The sequence below is a fragment of the Cervus canadensis genome, chromosome 3, assembly GCF_019320065.1.
Source record: "Cervus canadensis isolate Bull #8, Minnesota chromosome 3, ASM1932006v1, whole genome shotgun sequence".
In the NCBI taxonomy this organism is placed as follows: domain Eukaryota; kingdom Metazoa; phylum Chordata; class Mammalia; order Artiodactyla; family Cervidae; genus Cervus; species Cervus canadensis.
The window spans coordinates 46,477,855-46,494,014 of NC_057388.1; the positions used below are offsets into that span (position 1 = coordinate 46,477,855).

The following is a 16,160-nucleotide window of genomic DNA, read 5'->3' on the forward strand; positions in this document are numbered from 1 at the left end:
CTGTAGCCCACCAGGCTCCTCTGTCCATGGAATTCTTCAGGCAAGAATACTGGAGTGGGTTACCATTTCTTCCTCCAGAGGATCTTCCCGACCCAGGGATCAAACTTGGGTCTCCTGCAGTGCAGGCAGATTCTTTACTGTCTGAGCCACCAGGAGGAGATAGCAAAAAGTAGTCCAAAGATATAAAATCCTCTACATCATCTGAACTTGTATATTTTAAAAGCCTCTTACTGAAACAGATATGTAAATAAATATAGAGCTAATTGTCAAATGTGAAAATATGTATTTTCCTGCTTTGGCAATTTGGGAAGCTGGAGTAGAAATAAACTGTGTGAAATTTCTCTTAAAGGTAGCAGTTTCAGCTAAATCTCTCAAGTATCTAAAAAACATGTTAAGACCACAATTGATCCTACCTAAAGCAGAATGGAACAAGTTGGTAATATAAGAGAATTCAGACCAACGCATGAGCAACAATTTGGAAATGCCATGGTATTGAGCATATATTTATTTTTGTGAACACTAAATCTTAGGGTGTAACCTTACATGGCTTTAAAAGTGCACTAAAACGGGTATTAGATATTGGTCTCAGCATGCTGATCAAAACCAACTCTAAATAACAGCACCCATATATGCAGTATCCCAGATAAACCATAATGGAAAGGAATAAGAAAAAAAAGCCTATGCATGTATAACTGAATCACTTTGCTATATAGCAGAAATTAACGTGGCATGGTAAATCAACTATACTTCAATAAAATAAATTAAAATGATAAATAATAGCACCCTTCTTCTTAAACTGCTCTTGGAACCTGACCCACTCACTAGCCTATACTTACATTCTAAACACCATTTCTCCTCTTTGATGACAGGAAAAGGATGGGCACCTAAGACATATTTATTACTGCCTTTAGACTCCTTTATCACTTTAAAAAGTCTCATCTGTGGGTTATTAATGAAAATAAATAACAAAAGACATCACACTAGTGTTATTCATCCTTGTTTTATTACACATATTCAAAATATCATGCCCACTCAATCTCATTCTGCATTTGTTTCTACTGAGGCTGAGCAAGTTACTCTAAACTTAGTGGCTTAAAACTATACACATTTACTATCACACCATTCTGTATGTAGTTGTATGTCTGACATTCCAATCACAATTGATAGCTAACTTAGAAAATCATCTTAGTATAGCACAAGGAACGCTGCTCAACATTATGTGGCAGCCTGGATGCAAGGGGTGTTTGAAGGAGAATGAATACATGTGTATGTATGACTGGTTCCCTTTGCAGTTCACCTGAAACTATCACAACATTGTTTGCTAACTGGCTACACCCCAATAAAGTAAGTGTTAGTCGCTCAGTCGTGCCCGACTCTTTGCGACCCCATGGACTGCAGCCTACCAGGCTCCTCTGTCCATGAGATTTTCCATGCAAGGATACTGGAGTGGGTTGCCATTTCCCTCTTCAGGGGATCTTCCTGACCCAGGGATCAAATCTGGGTCTCCTGTACTGCAGGCAGACTTTTTACTGACTGAGTTACAAGGAAGCCCTATATACCTCAATACAAAATAAAAATTTTTTAAAAAATAAAAACAAATCAAATCAAAAGAAAAACCAAAAATAAATAAATAAATAAATAAAAGGAAAAAAGACTATTGTCTCAGACAGTCCAGTTACTTCAACTAGTGATGGAGTGAGCCACGGTGCTCTGAGTTGGCGGACTTCCCTGGGTCCAGTGGTTAAGACTCCCTGCTACCATTGCCTGGGGCTTGGGTTCATCCCTGGTTGGGGAACTAAGATCCTGAATGCTGTGTCATGGCCGAAAAAAACAAAACAAAACAAAAAACAATTTGAGTTGGCATTTTAGCTCACATCCACTGTTTATGATTCTAATGATTTCAAAATGGCCTTAAGGAGCATGTTCTTCCAACCAGAAGAAAAATACAAGTTAACTCCTTGGACAGAGTATAGATTTCCTCAGTAAACGAGAGCAGAGGACCAACATGCCACACTGGCCTAGGAAGTGGATGAGACCTGAAGCCGGCTGTCAGGCACCCTGAGAATGCATCCCTCAGGGAGGCCTGTGTTCCCTGTCCTGCATCCCAACTCTAGGATCATCTCGGCCTTTCTGACTCACACATTCTCAGCAATGTCCTTCCACGGTCTCGGCACAGTGTGTTGGGACAGAGCAGCATCTCTGGAGTCTCCTTCTCTGACAGTTATTCTCAGTGTTTTGGACCCAGAAGTTGTCTCCACGTGCATTCTGACTGCACATCTGTGGACCCACCAGGCAGTGGAGGGCTGGGAGTCCCTCCCAGTTCCTTGAAAATACTGAGCTCTTAAAAGCTACACCACTGTGTATTTAATGGGGATAGAGTTCCAGTTTTTCAAGATGAGGAAGTTCTGGAGATCTATTTCACAATAGTGTGAAAGTACTGTAATGCTCTTAAAAATGATTAAGATGGCAAATTTTCTGTTATGTGTGTGTATTTTTTAACTGAAGTATAGTCGATTTACAATGTTGTGCCAATCTCGATATACAGCAAGTGACTCAGTTTTACACATATATACATTCTTTTTAAAATAATTTTTTCTATACTGCTTTATCCCAGGAGATTGGATATAGTTCCCTGTCCTAGACAGTAGGACCTGTTATGTGTCTTTTCAACCACAGTAAAAAGTTACCTCGCCATGAACATGGAAGACCAGCTCAACTCACAAAGCCAGTAGGACCATCTTCCCCTAGTGGGGGTTCATCAAGCACAACACACACCGTTTAGAACAGCTTTTATGTAGCCCACAGCTTGTTTTTTACCCTGCTATCAACCCTTTTCAATTTGTTTTTTTTCCTTTAACCTGAGAGGCCTCTGAGTGTATCTGCCTTATTTCTGCTAAATGGAGCAGCCTCCAAATATTTATTTTTGGTGATGTATTTAGAAATCAAATAAGCCCTCTAGGTAAGAGTAATAAGAGTAAATAAGCAGATATTTCTCCATGGGGGTTTGGTCTACCAGCCAAATGCTGGTTTGGTTTTCCTTGAGTACTTACTAAAGAAATACCAGGAAACCCGGGACCGTCACAGTGACATACGGGAGCTCAGCAGGTACTGGACAAAGAATAAAACCACTGGTGCAGAGAGATCTGAAGCCTTTGAATCCTGTGTCCTGGCTCCTGAGTGGGAGTAACTCTCTAGTATCTAAACCCAAATTGCCCACAGAAATAATAATTAATTCTAGGAAGACCAACTTCAATTGCTATAAATACACACTGGGTAAAGAAACTTAAAAGCATAGAAATCACCACTGTACAAAGCCCCAAAGGTGAGGTTCAGAACTGGGGTGACAGTCTTCCAATAATACTTTCTTTTATTCTACCCTTCCTGACATGGCTGGCCAAAACCATGAATGTTTCCAACATTTAGAAAATAAGAAAAACAAAAAGTGCCAGTATACAAGTAAAATATACTATCAAATTTTAAAATATTTTTGTATTGAATGCATAGTTTTATTTTAAAAAGAACTTCATGAAACAGACTAAGGAGAGAGAAGTACATGTATCTCGAAGATGAGAAACTAGAGACTTACTGGTTTATTTAATGTACAATAACTGCTCCGATTTCCTGAGTTAGTCTCCTTTATAAACACCTCCTGAAATCTGAACATCTGTCCATAATGTAGAACAAATCTCTGAATGAAGAGATGAATTTTCTTCTTCATCTAGGTATTACATCCCCTGTGAAGGGATGGCCACTGAGCTCTTTTGAAAAAAGGAAAAACATGACTTGGTGGAATCTTGGGGAGTCCTAGACCATATCTCCGTTCCTCTGTCTGCTTACTATGTATCACTGTCTTTCAATCTCTCCCTCCAATATGTAACTGTGGCAGGAGGAGGCCTTCTGTCTACTCTTATTCTCTTCATTCCATCCCCTTCTCATCTTTTAGAAAACAGGGGACTTTTAACATGATAACAGTGTGATCTTACAGACGCTCCACTTGGAAGAATCCGAGAGATCTACCTTAACTCACAAGGGGGATGATTAAAGATCTACAAGCGAGAGGCTCTCCCACTCTCTCCCAGGACACGGTCAGGAATCTTGGTGTCCACAGCCTTGACCTTGGACATTTTCTTTCTGGTCCTGGGTTCTATTTTCACACTTTCCCAGACACTGTGGGTCACACAATAAAAATTAGGAGTTCTTTTTTGGCATCAGCACCTCTGCAGCTGTGTTCTTGACTTCTGCAGGTGGTTTCAAACATATTTTATGCAAATTCCATATTTAATACTTTTTCTTTTTTTGCTTCAAGGAAAGTTTAAAATAACCTGGCCAGTCCTAGGGGGAACAGAGCTTTGAAAGACATTGAGATTAGGGCCCTGACTCTTTCTGAATGAATTCTTCCAGTTTTGTAAAACAGTAGGTGCCAGGTCTGAAATGCACAGTCACAAACCAGCAACACTATATTTTGCTAACAAAACCCAGGTCTGACCCTCTCCTGTCCTGACCCACCTTCTCCTTTTACAGTCCTGGTGTGCACTTGGCAGCCAGAACCTACAGAGGTGGGGGTGGGGTGGGGGGAAGAGAGTGATAATGTCCTTAGGTGACCGTCTGCAAATCAGGAGTGGGGAGGTATCTGGTACTGTGGTCCTCCGATAACGTTCTCTGCTGCATGGCAGCTGGTGGGGAGGTCCGGCACCTGGCAGGACGCCGCTCTATGATACTGCAGAAGCACAGTTGCTCCTGCCCCTGCCCCTCAGCAACTGGGCCAGCCAAGGTTTCTGCAACCTCCTAGACAGAAGGTGTCAGCAAGCCAGCCTGTGCTCCCAGCTAACTTTTGAGGTCTATTCAGGCTCCCCCTTTAATCCTTATCATGCTGATTCTGTGTCATATATCGTAGCAGATCTTGCTCTCTCCTGCCTTCTCCTGTCTCTCTGGCATCCTTCGTTCTTGCCCTATCACTGCTGAATGCATCTGTGGGTTGCAAACTCAGCAAACTACAGATGACAAGCCGCGGTCTCTTGTTTCCAGAATGGTCCCCAAACCTCAGTTTTATTTAGAGGCCTCTGAATTAACAGGTAAACTATCAAGCAGGGCGGACAGGGGAGAGGCAGGGGGCTCCCTACAGATTTTTGGACAGTTTTCTTCATTTACTCCCTATCTTGGATCAGGGAGGTCAGTGCAAAGTGGGGGCATATAGGGTTCACTTTGAACTAGATGTTTAAGACTCAGTGTCTCAAATGAACTTATTTACAGAAAGACTCACAGACATAGGGAACAGACTTACAGGTGGGGAGCGCAGAGGAATGGATTGGGAATTTGGGATTAGCAGATGTAAACTATTACATTTAGATTAGATAAACAATAAGGTCCAACTGTCGAGCACAGGAAACTATATTCAATATTCTGGGATAAATTGTAACAGAAAAGAAAATGAAAAAGAAGGTATACACATGTATAACTCAATCACTCTGTTGTACAGCAGAAATTCACACATTACAAATCAGCTATACATGAATACAATTAAAAAAATTTTTTAATTGAACACTGAAAATTTATAAAAATTAATTAAAAATTAAAAAAACAGATTTAGGGTCTAGCCAAGAAGTCATTCACCAGAAGCTATAGATGGACCAGTGGCTGAGAGGGGGGGTGGGGAACTGTACTGCCCCTGCCACGCCCTCCTGCAGAGAGCTGTGAGTCCCTACCAGGTGCCTCAAATCCATCAGCTTTCAATTCCGAGATTACAAACAGTAATCCATGCAATTTTAGCTTGGCCTCTAGATGTGAAGGAAGACACCTTCCAGGGACACTTCTCATCAGTTCAATTCAATTCAGTCACTCAGTTGTGTCCGACTCTTTGCGACCCCATGGACTGCAGCATGCCAGGCCTCCCTGTCCATCACCATCTCCTGGAACTTACTCAAACTCATGTCCATCAAGTTGGTGATACCATCCAACCATCTCATCCTCTATCGTCCCCTTCTCCCACCCTCAATCTTTCCCAGCATCAGGGTCTTTTCCAATGGGTCAGCTCTTCGTATCAGGTGACCAAAGTATTGGAGTTTCAGCTTCAACATCAGTCTCTCCAATGAACACCCAGGACTGATCTCCTTTAGGATGGACTGGTTGGATCTCCTTGCAGTAAAAGAGACCCTCAGGAGTCTTCTCCAACACCACAGTTCAAATGCATCAATTCTTTGGTGCTCAGCTTTCTTTATACACATCTCATCACCTTGGTGTAAACAGATAGCATCTGCTCCCAGCACTGGGTCCCTGGCTTTGCTGCCAGGCTGCAAGGCATTTTCTCTTCCTACTTGTCCACCACTGTGCCCACTCTGAGGCACAGCAGAGGCAAAGGGGCCCTTGATCTGCAGGCATCGTCATCTCTGATCCCAGCTCTGCTGAGCCTCTTAAGACATACTTCGGGGATGGACGAAATGAACTGGTTTTGAACCTAATTTGAGAGATTCTGTTCTAACTCTTTCTGCTCTGGACCCAATCAGATGATCTGGGGTTACAGCAGACAGGTTCCACTCGTCTCCAGGGACCTACACTCCATCCCCCAAGTGCCAAACTTTCATAGTTGATCCTTCCCCTAAATAGTTCATTTAAAGGGGAATGTCTATGAATGCAACTTCAAAGCTCATTTTAAAAACTGAAGTCTAATTGACTTACAATATTATATTAATTTCAGGTGTACAACACAGTGATTCAATATAATAGATTATACTCCAAATAAAGTTATAAAATACTGGCTATATTCCCTGTGCTGGACATTACACCCTTCAGTCTTATTTATGTTATACTCAAATAGTGCAAAACTCCCAATACAGCTGGAGCTATAGGTCCCCTGAGAGGCACCACCTATGCCTTGTTTGGAAGGATCACAAGCTGAGAGAACCAGAAGGAAAGAGCAGCTTCCTTATTTTATCTCCCCTCATCACTTTGTCACTGATCCACCTACATCTCAATTTCCCCCTGCTTCTGATTGCATTCTGGCTGCTGAGCTTAAGGATTTATCTTTTCAACATTCCCTGGCTCCCCAGCTTCCCCACTGTGAAATGATGGATATCCCCTCCCACTTGTCAGTTTCACTGAGGCCAGATCTCAGGGGTACATTCAACCTTCCATAAATTGGCACAGAATCTCTGAGCTACGAAACTTGGTACCAACAGCACTGAGCATGCTCCATCCCTTATTGCTGTTCTGAATACATTCCTACCAGAAAACTTACTTTTTAGTTCTGGGTTTCCTTCCACTTCTCAGTTTTCACTCATATGTCCCTGAGAGAGGCAACAGCTTCCCAATGCACAACCACAAAATATTCTGCAGTATTTCCTGATTCTGATACTAGTTAAAATTAGGAGTAGAAATATCCAAACCCATTTTGCTGGACTCCTTAGTATCTGTGTTCTCCCTGTATCTGTAAATCTGTAAAAGGAACATATTTCCTTTTACAGTAAACACAGGCTGTCTGATTCTGAGCATCTGATAAGGACTGTGTTGTGTGACAAACTACTAGTAAACACTCACAGAAGCAGGTCTCTCACTCTACCCAGGCCTGGAGCACTAAGACCTTGATGGTGAGAATCATCAGGAACTTGGGCTGTTTAAAATCTGCCAGTATTTTTCAGAGTCATCTTAGGGCGAAGACTATTTCAGGAAAGACAGTTTAATGGATCTTTGGGGTATGGGAGAGTAGAACCAATTTTTGATTCTGGCTTGGAGGCAATGAAGGGCTTCCCTTATAGCTCAGTTGGTAAAGAATCTGCCAGAAATACATGAGACCCCGGTTGGATTCCTGGGTCAGGAAGATCCGCTGGAGAAGGGATAGGATACCCACTCCAGTATTCTTGGGCTTCCCTTGTGGCTCAGCTGGTAAAGAATTCGCCTGCAATGCAGGAGACCTGGGTTCGATCCCTGGGTTGGGAAGATCCCCTGGAGAAGGGAAAGGCTACCCACTCCAGTGTTCTGGCCTAGAGAATTCCATGGACTGCATAATATATGTATGGACTGTGTAGTCCATGGGGTCGCAAAGAGTTGGACACAACTGAGTGACTTTCACTTTGGAAGGAATGAGGAGCCAAGCTGCTCTATATCGTAATTCTGAAGGTTGTCTTTACTGAATGTCTTTACAGATTATTATGCTACTGATGGGGAGGGTGAACCTGATGTGGGGTTTTAAACAGAAACCAATCTTTTTTTCCTCTCTCTCTAAGAAGGGGAAAATGTCCAAAGATTCTCCTGTCAATAGCAGCTGGTGGTAGATGGAATCAAGAAAATGGAGAGGCAGTGGACTCTCTGTGGATGGCCGTGGCTTAGGAATCCAAGCGGAGGGAGATGCAATATCCATTTTAATTTTTTTCTTTGCTATAATGCCCTTCTATGAGACTCAAGCTTCTAATCAAGTTCTGTAAAACTGGTCTTTGCTATGATTTAGAAGATTGACGGACAGTCTATGGCTACACTCTGGGGGACTGTTCTAGGCAGCAGGGTGGCAGCCTGGGGAAGCTGGCTGAGAGCTGGAGTGGTCCAGGGGAGGTGGCAGAAGAGGTGATACTTGGCAGCTAAGATCACGTAAACATTGCTCAAGGATGATCTCAGTAAAACTTGGGGAGGGAAGACGGGTCAAAGACAGAACATCCAGCATACGACTGAGGTCAGAGGATGTGTTCTTCTTTGGGTATTAAATGGAACAGTGACCTCTCAAGACTGGAGAACTTGGGAACATGTGAGCTCTATTAGGAATGGGCCTAATAATTTAAAACCTCTTTAAATTAAGACAGCCGTATTTCTTATTGTATATCCACTGTCTCTATTCCTAGCCTCCCTAACACCTCCTCCAACTCCTGTGATGTTTCCACACATCACTTGACATTTTGAACAAAGAAGATAATGTGAACTTTCCAGTGGTGTTTATTTCTCACCCTGTCATTGTTCCTACGATTCACACAAAAAGCAAGAACAATTGTAAAGTTCCAGTCAGTGCATACTGTTCTGTTAATAGCATAACAACTCAGTCATAATAAATTATACCTAAAGAAAAAAAATTAAAATCTAAAGGTAATCTGGTGCTTCCGTGTAACTTATATATGGCTTCCTTCCTTAAGTCAAGTTATTTTATCATCCTTTTTCTCCTGTGGAGAAATCACTATGCTCTAAAAACACACTGCGACTGGAGCCAGCCAAGGAAACTTACTTTCTATCGGGACTCCATTTGATAACCAGCTAATTCTGGGTTTCGGGTTGCCACTCGCTCTGCAGATGAGGGCTCCATCCTCTTCAGGGGACAGCACCAGATTTTGGGGTGCTATGATCCAGTATGGAGCCGCTTTATGAGGAAAGGAAAAAACCCACAAAAGTGAATCAAGTAAGTTATTCTAGGAAATTTAGTACACTGAACCATCTTAATGATAAAAATAAGTATGTTGCAAACCATTTGTTAATTTCATTTTTTTTAGCCTGAACAGACTTCTAAGTGATACTTCAAAGAACACTTCAGATTTTCAAAAGAATGTTTAAAGAGACTCACTGACATCTATGTATCATTTCAAGAGCCTTTTGATTCAAATATCATTGTCTTGTTCTACACTGTATGGATCGGATATCAAAGAGGTAACAGATTTCTCTAAAGTTGTACAGCAATTTAGAGGTACAGATAGGGATACGAAACAGGAATTTAAATTCTAAGCCCTTTAGAATACATACAGTTATAAAATTAGTAAGCAATTTTTAAAGCTTTCCAGTTTTTGAAGCGCTGCCAAGTTAGTATAGAGTGTTCCTGTAAGTCCTTCACCAGCTTTCTCTAATGTTAACTTCTTACAAAACCATAGTACAGATACCAAAACAAGAAATTAACATTGCTACAATACCATTGACTCAACTACACACTATACTAGGCTTTCCCCAGTTTTTCCACTGTCTTATTTCTGTTCCAGGACCCCATCCTGGACATCACATTGCATTTAATTGTTGCATCTTCTTACTTAGCTTCCTCTGATCTGAAAGTTTCTTGGTCTTTCTTTGTTTTTCATGAACCTGAGACTTTTAAAGATGACTAGTAAGTTATTTTGTAGAACATCTTTTTTTTTTTTTAATTAAGAGCTTTTCATTTTTTATAACAAGGAACAATATCCTCATTTTATCATTATCAGGACAGAAATGGAGAGTAGTAATTATATGTGTGTTAGCTGTGTAAACATATCAATGTTAATTACTTCCCCAACTCTATAAATAAGTTTTCTATCATCTCTTTTTTATTTCATAAAGCAGTTTTTCTTTGAACTTCTTTCCAGACTTAGAAAGGAGAACTAGTCAATTGAATTCTTTCAGGGATAAATCAAGCTTACTAAATTGATTAATCTTCATATTTTTCCTAAGGCACATTCTCCATTTCTTATCTGTGACCAAAATATTTTGTGAAACATTCCAACACACCATCATTCCTAGAGAATGTTTATACCAGTGACTATTGAATTCTCATACAGATCAATAGGAAGGTTTTAAGAGAAACAAAAGCTTTTCCACCTAAGGTCAAATTTAGTGACCTCTGAATGAAGAATTCCTGAATTGCTAGATTATAATCACCATCCAACCACCATCATTAGTATCATCATAATTACTTCTTTTTAAAAAAAGATTATGTTCCATTTACAGTTATTATCAAATACTGGTTACATTACCTGTGTTGTACAATAGTTCCTTGTAGCTTATTTTAGAAATCATAGTTTGCACCTCTTAATCTCCTACTTCTTTACTGCCCTCCCTCCTTCCCTCTCCCCACTGGCAACCACTATATTTGGTACACCTATTTTCACTAGAGTTTTTCCTGATGATTTTTCATGATTCAACTGAGGTTTTGGGTGATGGAACCTTCTAATTGCATTAAATCTGGGAGCACATGATATTGACATGGCTTATTACTGGTTATATGAACCTTGATTACTTGGTTAGAGTGATGTCTGCCAGCTCTCTTCACTGTAAAGTTACTATTTTTCTGCTTTCCATATTCTATTCATTAGAAGCAGGTAACTTCAGCCCTTCTTAAGGGGAGGGCAATTAAGCTCTATCTCCTTAAAGGATGAGGAGTGAAGAACCTGTGGACATATATTAAACCTACCTCAGTAATTAATCTGGATGTGGGTGGGTAAGAGGAGAAAAAACACTTTGAGGCTATGCAAACAACCTGTTTCTCTTTAAAGTTTGACCCAGTAATTTTATCATTTTATTTATTTATTTTTGAGAGTTATATTTTATTACAATGTAAGCCCAGGAGACAGGACTCTCAGATCACTTTGAGGGACTGCTCTGAAGAGGCAAGGGGGCATCCAGTAATTTTAGCATTCATCATTGGCTCTTGCCTATAGCAGTTACAACTGTGGAATTCTAATGGTGATTTTCTATTTCCTTCATTCTTTCAATACTTATTAACTGGAATCCTCTGCAAGGAAGATCGAGGGAGCAAATTTTTAACCTGATTTAGATGCCCCATAAATGGCAATGAGAAGAGATTCAAGGTACCATGAGTATTGATATAAATTTACATTATTATTATTGAAGAATATAATTAAAGGCATTTAATGAAAGATTCAGGGCTTCTCATGGAGGCAAGAACCATGTGTTTTAGACAATGATATACCTTTAACTGTGACGGAAATGGTATGATGGATGGCTCCTAATGCATTTTTTGCTATACACTGGTAATTTCCAGAGTCTGCTTCTGTAACCTGAACGATTTGCAGAGTTTTCTTAAAGTTCCTATAAAATGTCCGGTTGATGGGGAGTGTTCCATCTTCTTTTATCCAGTAAATAATTGGGGTAGGCCTGATAAGATAAACAGAAAATAGAATCACGAAAAAAAATTCACCTGTTTTTGAAGGTGAATTTTCATGAAAGTTTGTCACAAACATAAAGATCATGAGGAACAGATAAATATTTTAAGTAGCACCCCACTTCTATTAATCAATGCTCAAAACCTTACATTTCAGTCTGTAAGTTACCATTTTCACACAAGCAGAACTGTGCTAAGTGAAGGCACGCTGTGAACTCTGACTTCAGGGATCTGTTGAGAATGGCAGTGAGACTTACTTGACTGAAGGGACCTAATTATTACCCTTAAAGTTCTGATCAAGGAGACACTCTTGGAAAATTTTGCATGACTGGACTATAGCAACCAAAAGAATGACCATGAAATTAATGACACCGAGTTACAATTTTCTAAAAAACTTTTTTTTTTTAAATGTGGGCCATTTTTAAAGTCTTCATTGAATTTTGTTCTAATATTTCTTCTGTTTTTATGTTTTGTTTTTTTGGTCATAAGCCATATAGGATCTTAGCTCCCTGAACCCAAACCCCCTGCACTCTTTGCCACTAGACACTCAGGGCAGTCCTTCAAGTTACAATTTTTTAATCAGCCAGACTTAAAAAGGTTAGAGAAAGGTTAGAGAAAGAAGAAAGGTTAGAGAAAAGCTAACTTTAAAAAGGTTAGATTTTGTGCCCATAAACTTCTATACATATTTCCATACCAAACGGAAGAATCTCCCTATCTTATAACAGGCTATCTGATGATGTGAATGAAGTGATTAGAGGAATCGTGCTGTTATTTTAATTTCATTATTAGTGATATTTTAAAACATTATATCAATTGATAGAGGTAGGCCCAACTCACATGTTACTTAAACCATTTCTCACCTATATTTCTTATTAAATCATGAACTACAGAGACAGATGAAAAGTGAAGATTTAGGCTTAGAGTTAAAAAGATCTGCTTCAAAATCCCAGCCCTGCTCCTAAACTGCGCTCTGATTTTGGATCTCTGGCCTTTTGGGGCCTCAGTTTCCTCCACTGCCTTAATGGAGACAATAATGCTTGTTTTGATCTGGTGACCTGAGAAGGTTTTCCTGAGGGTAAAATAAAAATCCATTCAGTATATTTACTAAGCACTGAACTATATATCCCCTGGAGCGGGGCATGGCAACCCACTCCAGTATTCTTGCCTGGAGAATCACCATGGACAGAGGAGCCTGGTGGGCTGCAGTTGTGAGGTCACAGAGCTGGACATGACTGAGCACACACACACAAACACAAACTACAGGTCAAGCATTAAGTTGTGTGTTGGGAAGATAAAAAAAAAGAATGGTCCAGGCCCTCAGGAAGAACACAATATTTATCATTAGAAATACTAGTGGGATTAATGGGTTGTAGAATTGTTTTTGTTTGTTTACTTGAATAAAAATAACTGAACAGATATACTTGATGAACTGAGTCATGAGTAGTCTTATTTCTTGACAGGGCCAGCAGTGGCCTCCATGTGTCTCTAGCGGTATTAATAAAATTTTTCCTGGAGGCCGATTCTGGGCTTCTAGGAAGGAATGTGATACTCTGAGTCACCAGGTCAAGGACAGCACAGATCACAACACAACACAACGTGTTTCTGAGAGTCCAGTCAATGTTCCAGCAAATGTGCCTTATCAATGGTACTTACACTATGCCAGGCATGAGAGGAAAGTATTCAGAAGCTTGCCTCCAGCGTTTCCCTAACATAACAGCTGTTCCTGCAGCTGAGCTAAGGCTTCCCTGGGACTCTTCTCAAGGGCACATGGGTTCTGGGGGTGGTATCAGTTTTGAAGTATGCATAGATGAGACAGGGCTTCCCTGGCGGTTCAGATAGTAAAGAATCTACCTACAATGTGGGAGACTTGGGTTCGAGCCCTGGGTTGGGAAGATCTCCTAGAGAAGGCCATGGCAACCCACTCCAGTATTCTTGCCTAGAGAATTCCCATGGACAGAGGAGCCTGGTGGGCTACAGTCCATGGGTCACAAAGAGTTGGACATGACTGAGTAACTAAGCATACACATAGATGAGACAGCTGCAAAGAAGCTGGTCTGGTGACCAGCGCTAGGAGGTAGAGGATGGGATAGCATGCCAGTGTCAAGGCTAGGCACTAAGAGGCTGAATGAGCTTCCGCTGTTAGGAGAATAAGCCAGAGCTCAATTGCCTGGAAGGATGTGAAAAATTCATGCCCAAGACCTCCACTGCCCTACTAACAGCCAGGAGACCCAGAGCTGTGAACCCACAGCTGAGCTGCTCAGAAGATGCGTAAGCAGGCTCAAGTGAAATCAGTCAGATCCAGCCCTGTTCCGGCACAACTGCTCTGCATACTTGTAGACAAATCATCAATGACAAATAGCTATTGATTGTAAGCCTCTAAGTTTTGAGATGATCTGTTAGACAACAGTAGCAAAATAATAAGCTTAATTATAATTATAACAATCATAAGGTGATTACTGACACATTTCTAAAGGAACATTTCCATTAACAAAATATTTTCATAATACGAAATAACACCTGGCCCATTTTGGAAGTAATCATCACATTTTTCTTGATTGCTTAATGGAGTCTCTATCAATGATTCCTGCTATGATATAATATTAATGTCTCTCTACCCATCTACTATGTTTATATAAGAAATGGACATCAAAACAGACAGTGTTAACTCACAGCCCTTCTGCAATGCACTCAAGGGAAAGGACATTTCCTCTTAATTCCTCTTTGCGACTTGTATTGCCGTCTGGAGTTAAAAATGCTGGTGGCCTCTGTCTATGTGATTTAGCTGCAAACAAGAAGATCAATATGCATTCAAAGTAAGAATATGGATTTCTAGAAGAGCAGTTCACTGTCTAAAAATCTAATCCCTTTTCAAATCCATTTACCATTGATTGTGAAATTTGTTAAACAAACACATACATACTCCTTGCCTTATAAATAGCCATCACTCACTCAGTTGGCCAGAAGTAGAAACTACTTTGGTTGCATAAGCACTAATAATGAGGACTATTTTCCATCGTATATTTTCCTAATTTGGGTTAGGGTTCTATGTATTTTTGGTGGGTTGGTAAAGTTTCAAAATGTAGACATAGAGAGGAAAATTATGTTATCAAATTATCCATTGCTCGAGATGAGTACTCAGGTCAAAGGGAAAATGAGCTGTCTATTTTCTGGAATATGTTAGGTTTTTCTGAAAGATATGACAATTGACAAGGTCTTTTGGCTTACCCTAGGGACAACATTATAGTCAATTCCATTGATTAATCATGAAGATAAATCATGGTGGACATCTAATATATCAAGATACCCAAATTGCGAGGTTTACAGAAAACAAAACAAAACTAGAAAGTGACTGGCAGAGGTCTGGCAAATGTGTGCCACAGATTATGGGTGAAGTTAAAGAAGTTAAAATTGGTTTCACCAATGAAAAAATAAAGAGGGCTCAAGTCAGAGATCTCAGGGAGGGATATATATAGAGAGAGAGAAAGAAAGAGAGCCTACCTTCATGTTTCATGAAGAAAAAACCTATGGAGACCTGGCCTAAATGTGTCCTTATCCTCTGGTGGCACCTCAGAAGAACTTAAAGTAGAAATCCTACCATCTTGAGGTTCTAAGAGCACTTTAAGAGTGTGCAACACTTTAATGTGTTATCTACTTGATGCTCATAAAAACTGAAAAGGTAATATATAAATTATCCTCACTTCTCAGAAGAAAAAGCTGAACACCAGAAAAGGTACTACTGAAGACAAATTAGAGTTTTCCTTAGATTTTAGAGATGGTGGAGGAACCTTACTCCTTTGAAATATCACTTTGAAAGTGATTTCGAGGTCCATATTTTTCAGGAGTATTTTAATATAAAATAAAATAACATGAAATAAGGTAAAAATAAAATAAAAGTAAGGCAGGAGTTACTCTACTCTAAAGTATGTTACTCTGGCCACTGATAGTACCTTAGTGCTTTTTACTTCATATCTCAAGGGTAAAAAATTAGTACAGCAGAAATTTGAGCTTATGGATAATTTAAGAGGACCCCATATTCAGAACCCATAATTTTCATTCATAGACTCTATATTTGAGATCCATGTTTCCCTTAAGGAAATAAAATTTTTTTCCTTTTAAAAGAATGAAGTTAAATCCATTTTTAAAAGATTATTTCCACTGAAGATAGTGTCTTGATTTTAAACTAAACTAAGAGAAATACTATTTCTAATTATATGACAATGATAAGGTCATGTGAAAACAGACGGAATACAATGCATTCCTCTCAAAATCTGGTTAATGTTAGTTGCTAAAGGTTATTAAGACTTTGATGTTAGTATTTTAGCAGGTTAATGTA

General features: G+C 39.9%; 1 protein-coding gene across 29 annotated transcripts in view; it reads right to left on the reverse strand.

Moving 5' to 3' along the window:
• Nucleotides 1–16,160, reverse strand: part of NRCAM (neuronal cell adhesion molecule) — a 331,138-nt gene that overhangs the window by 56,973 nt on the left and 258,005 nt on the right. For all 29 annotated transcript variants that reach the window (XM_043463091.1, XM_043463063.1, XM_043463074.1 and 26 more), the window contains 3 exons: nt 14,498–14,609; nt 11,636–11,820; nt 9,197–9,328 (listed from right to left, as the gene is read on the reverse strand). In XM_043463091.1, the coding sequence (XP_043319026.1) occupies nt 9,197–9,328; nt 11,636–11,820; nt 14,498–14,609 (429 nt within the window). The remainder of the gene's footprint in view (nt 1–9,196; nt 9,329–11,635; nt 11,821–14,497; nt 14,610–16,160) is intronic.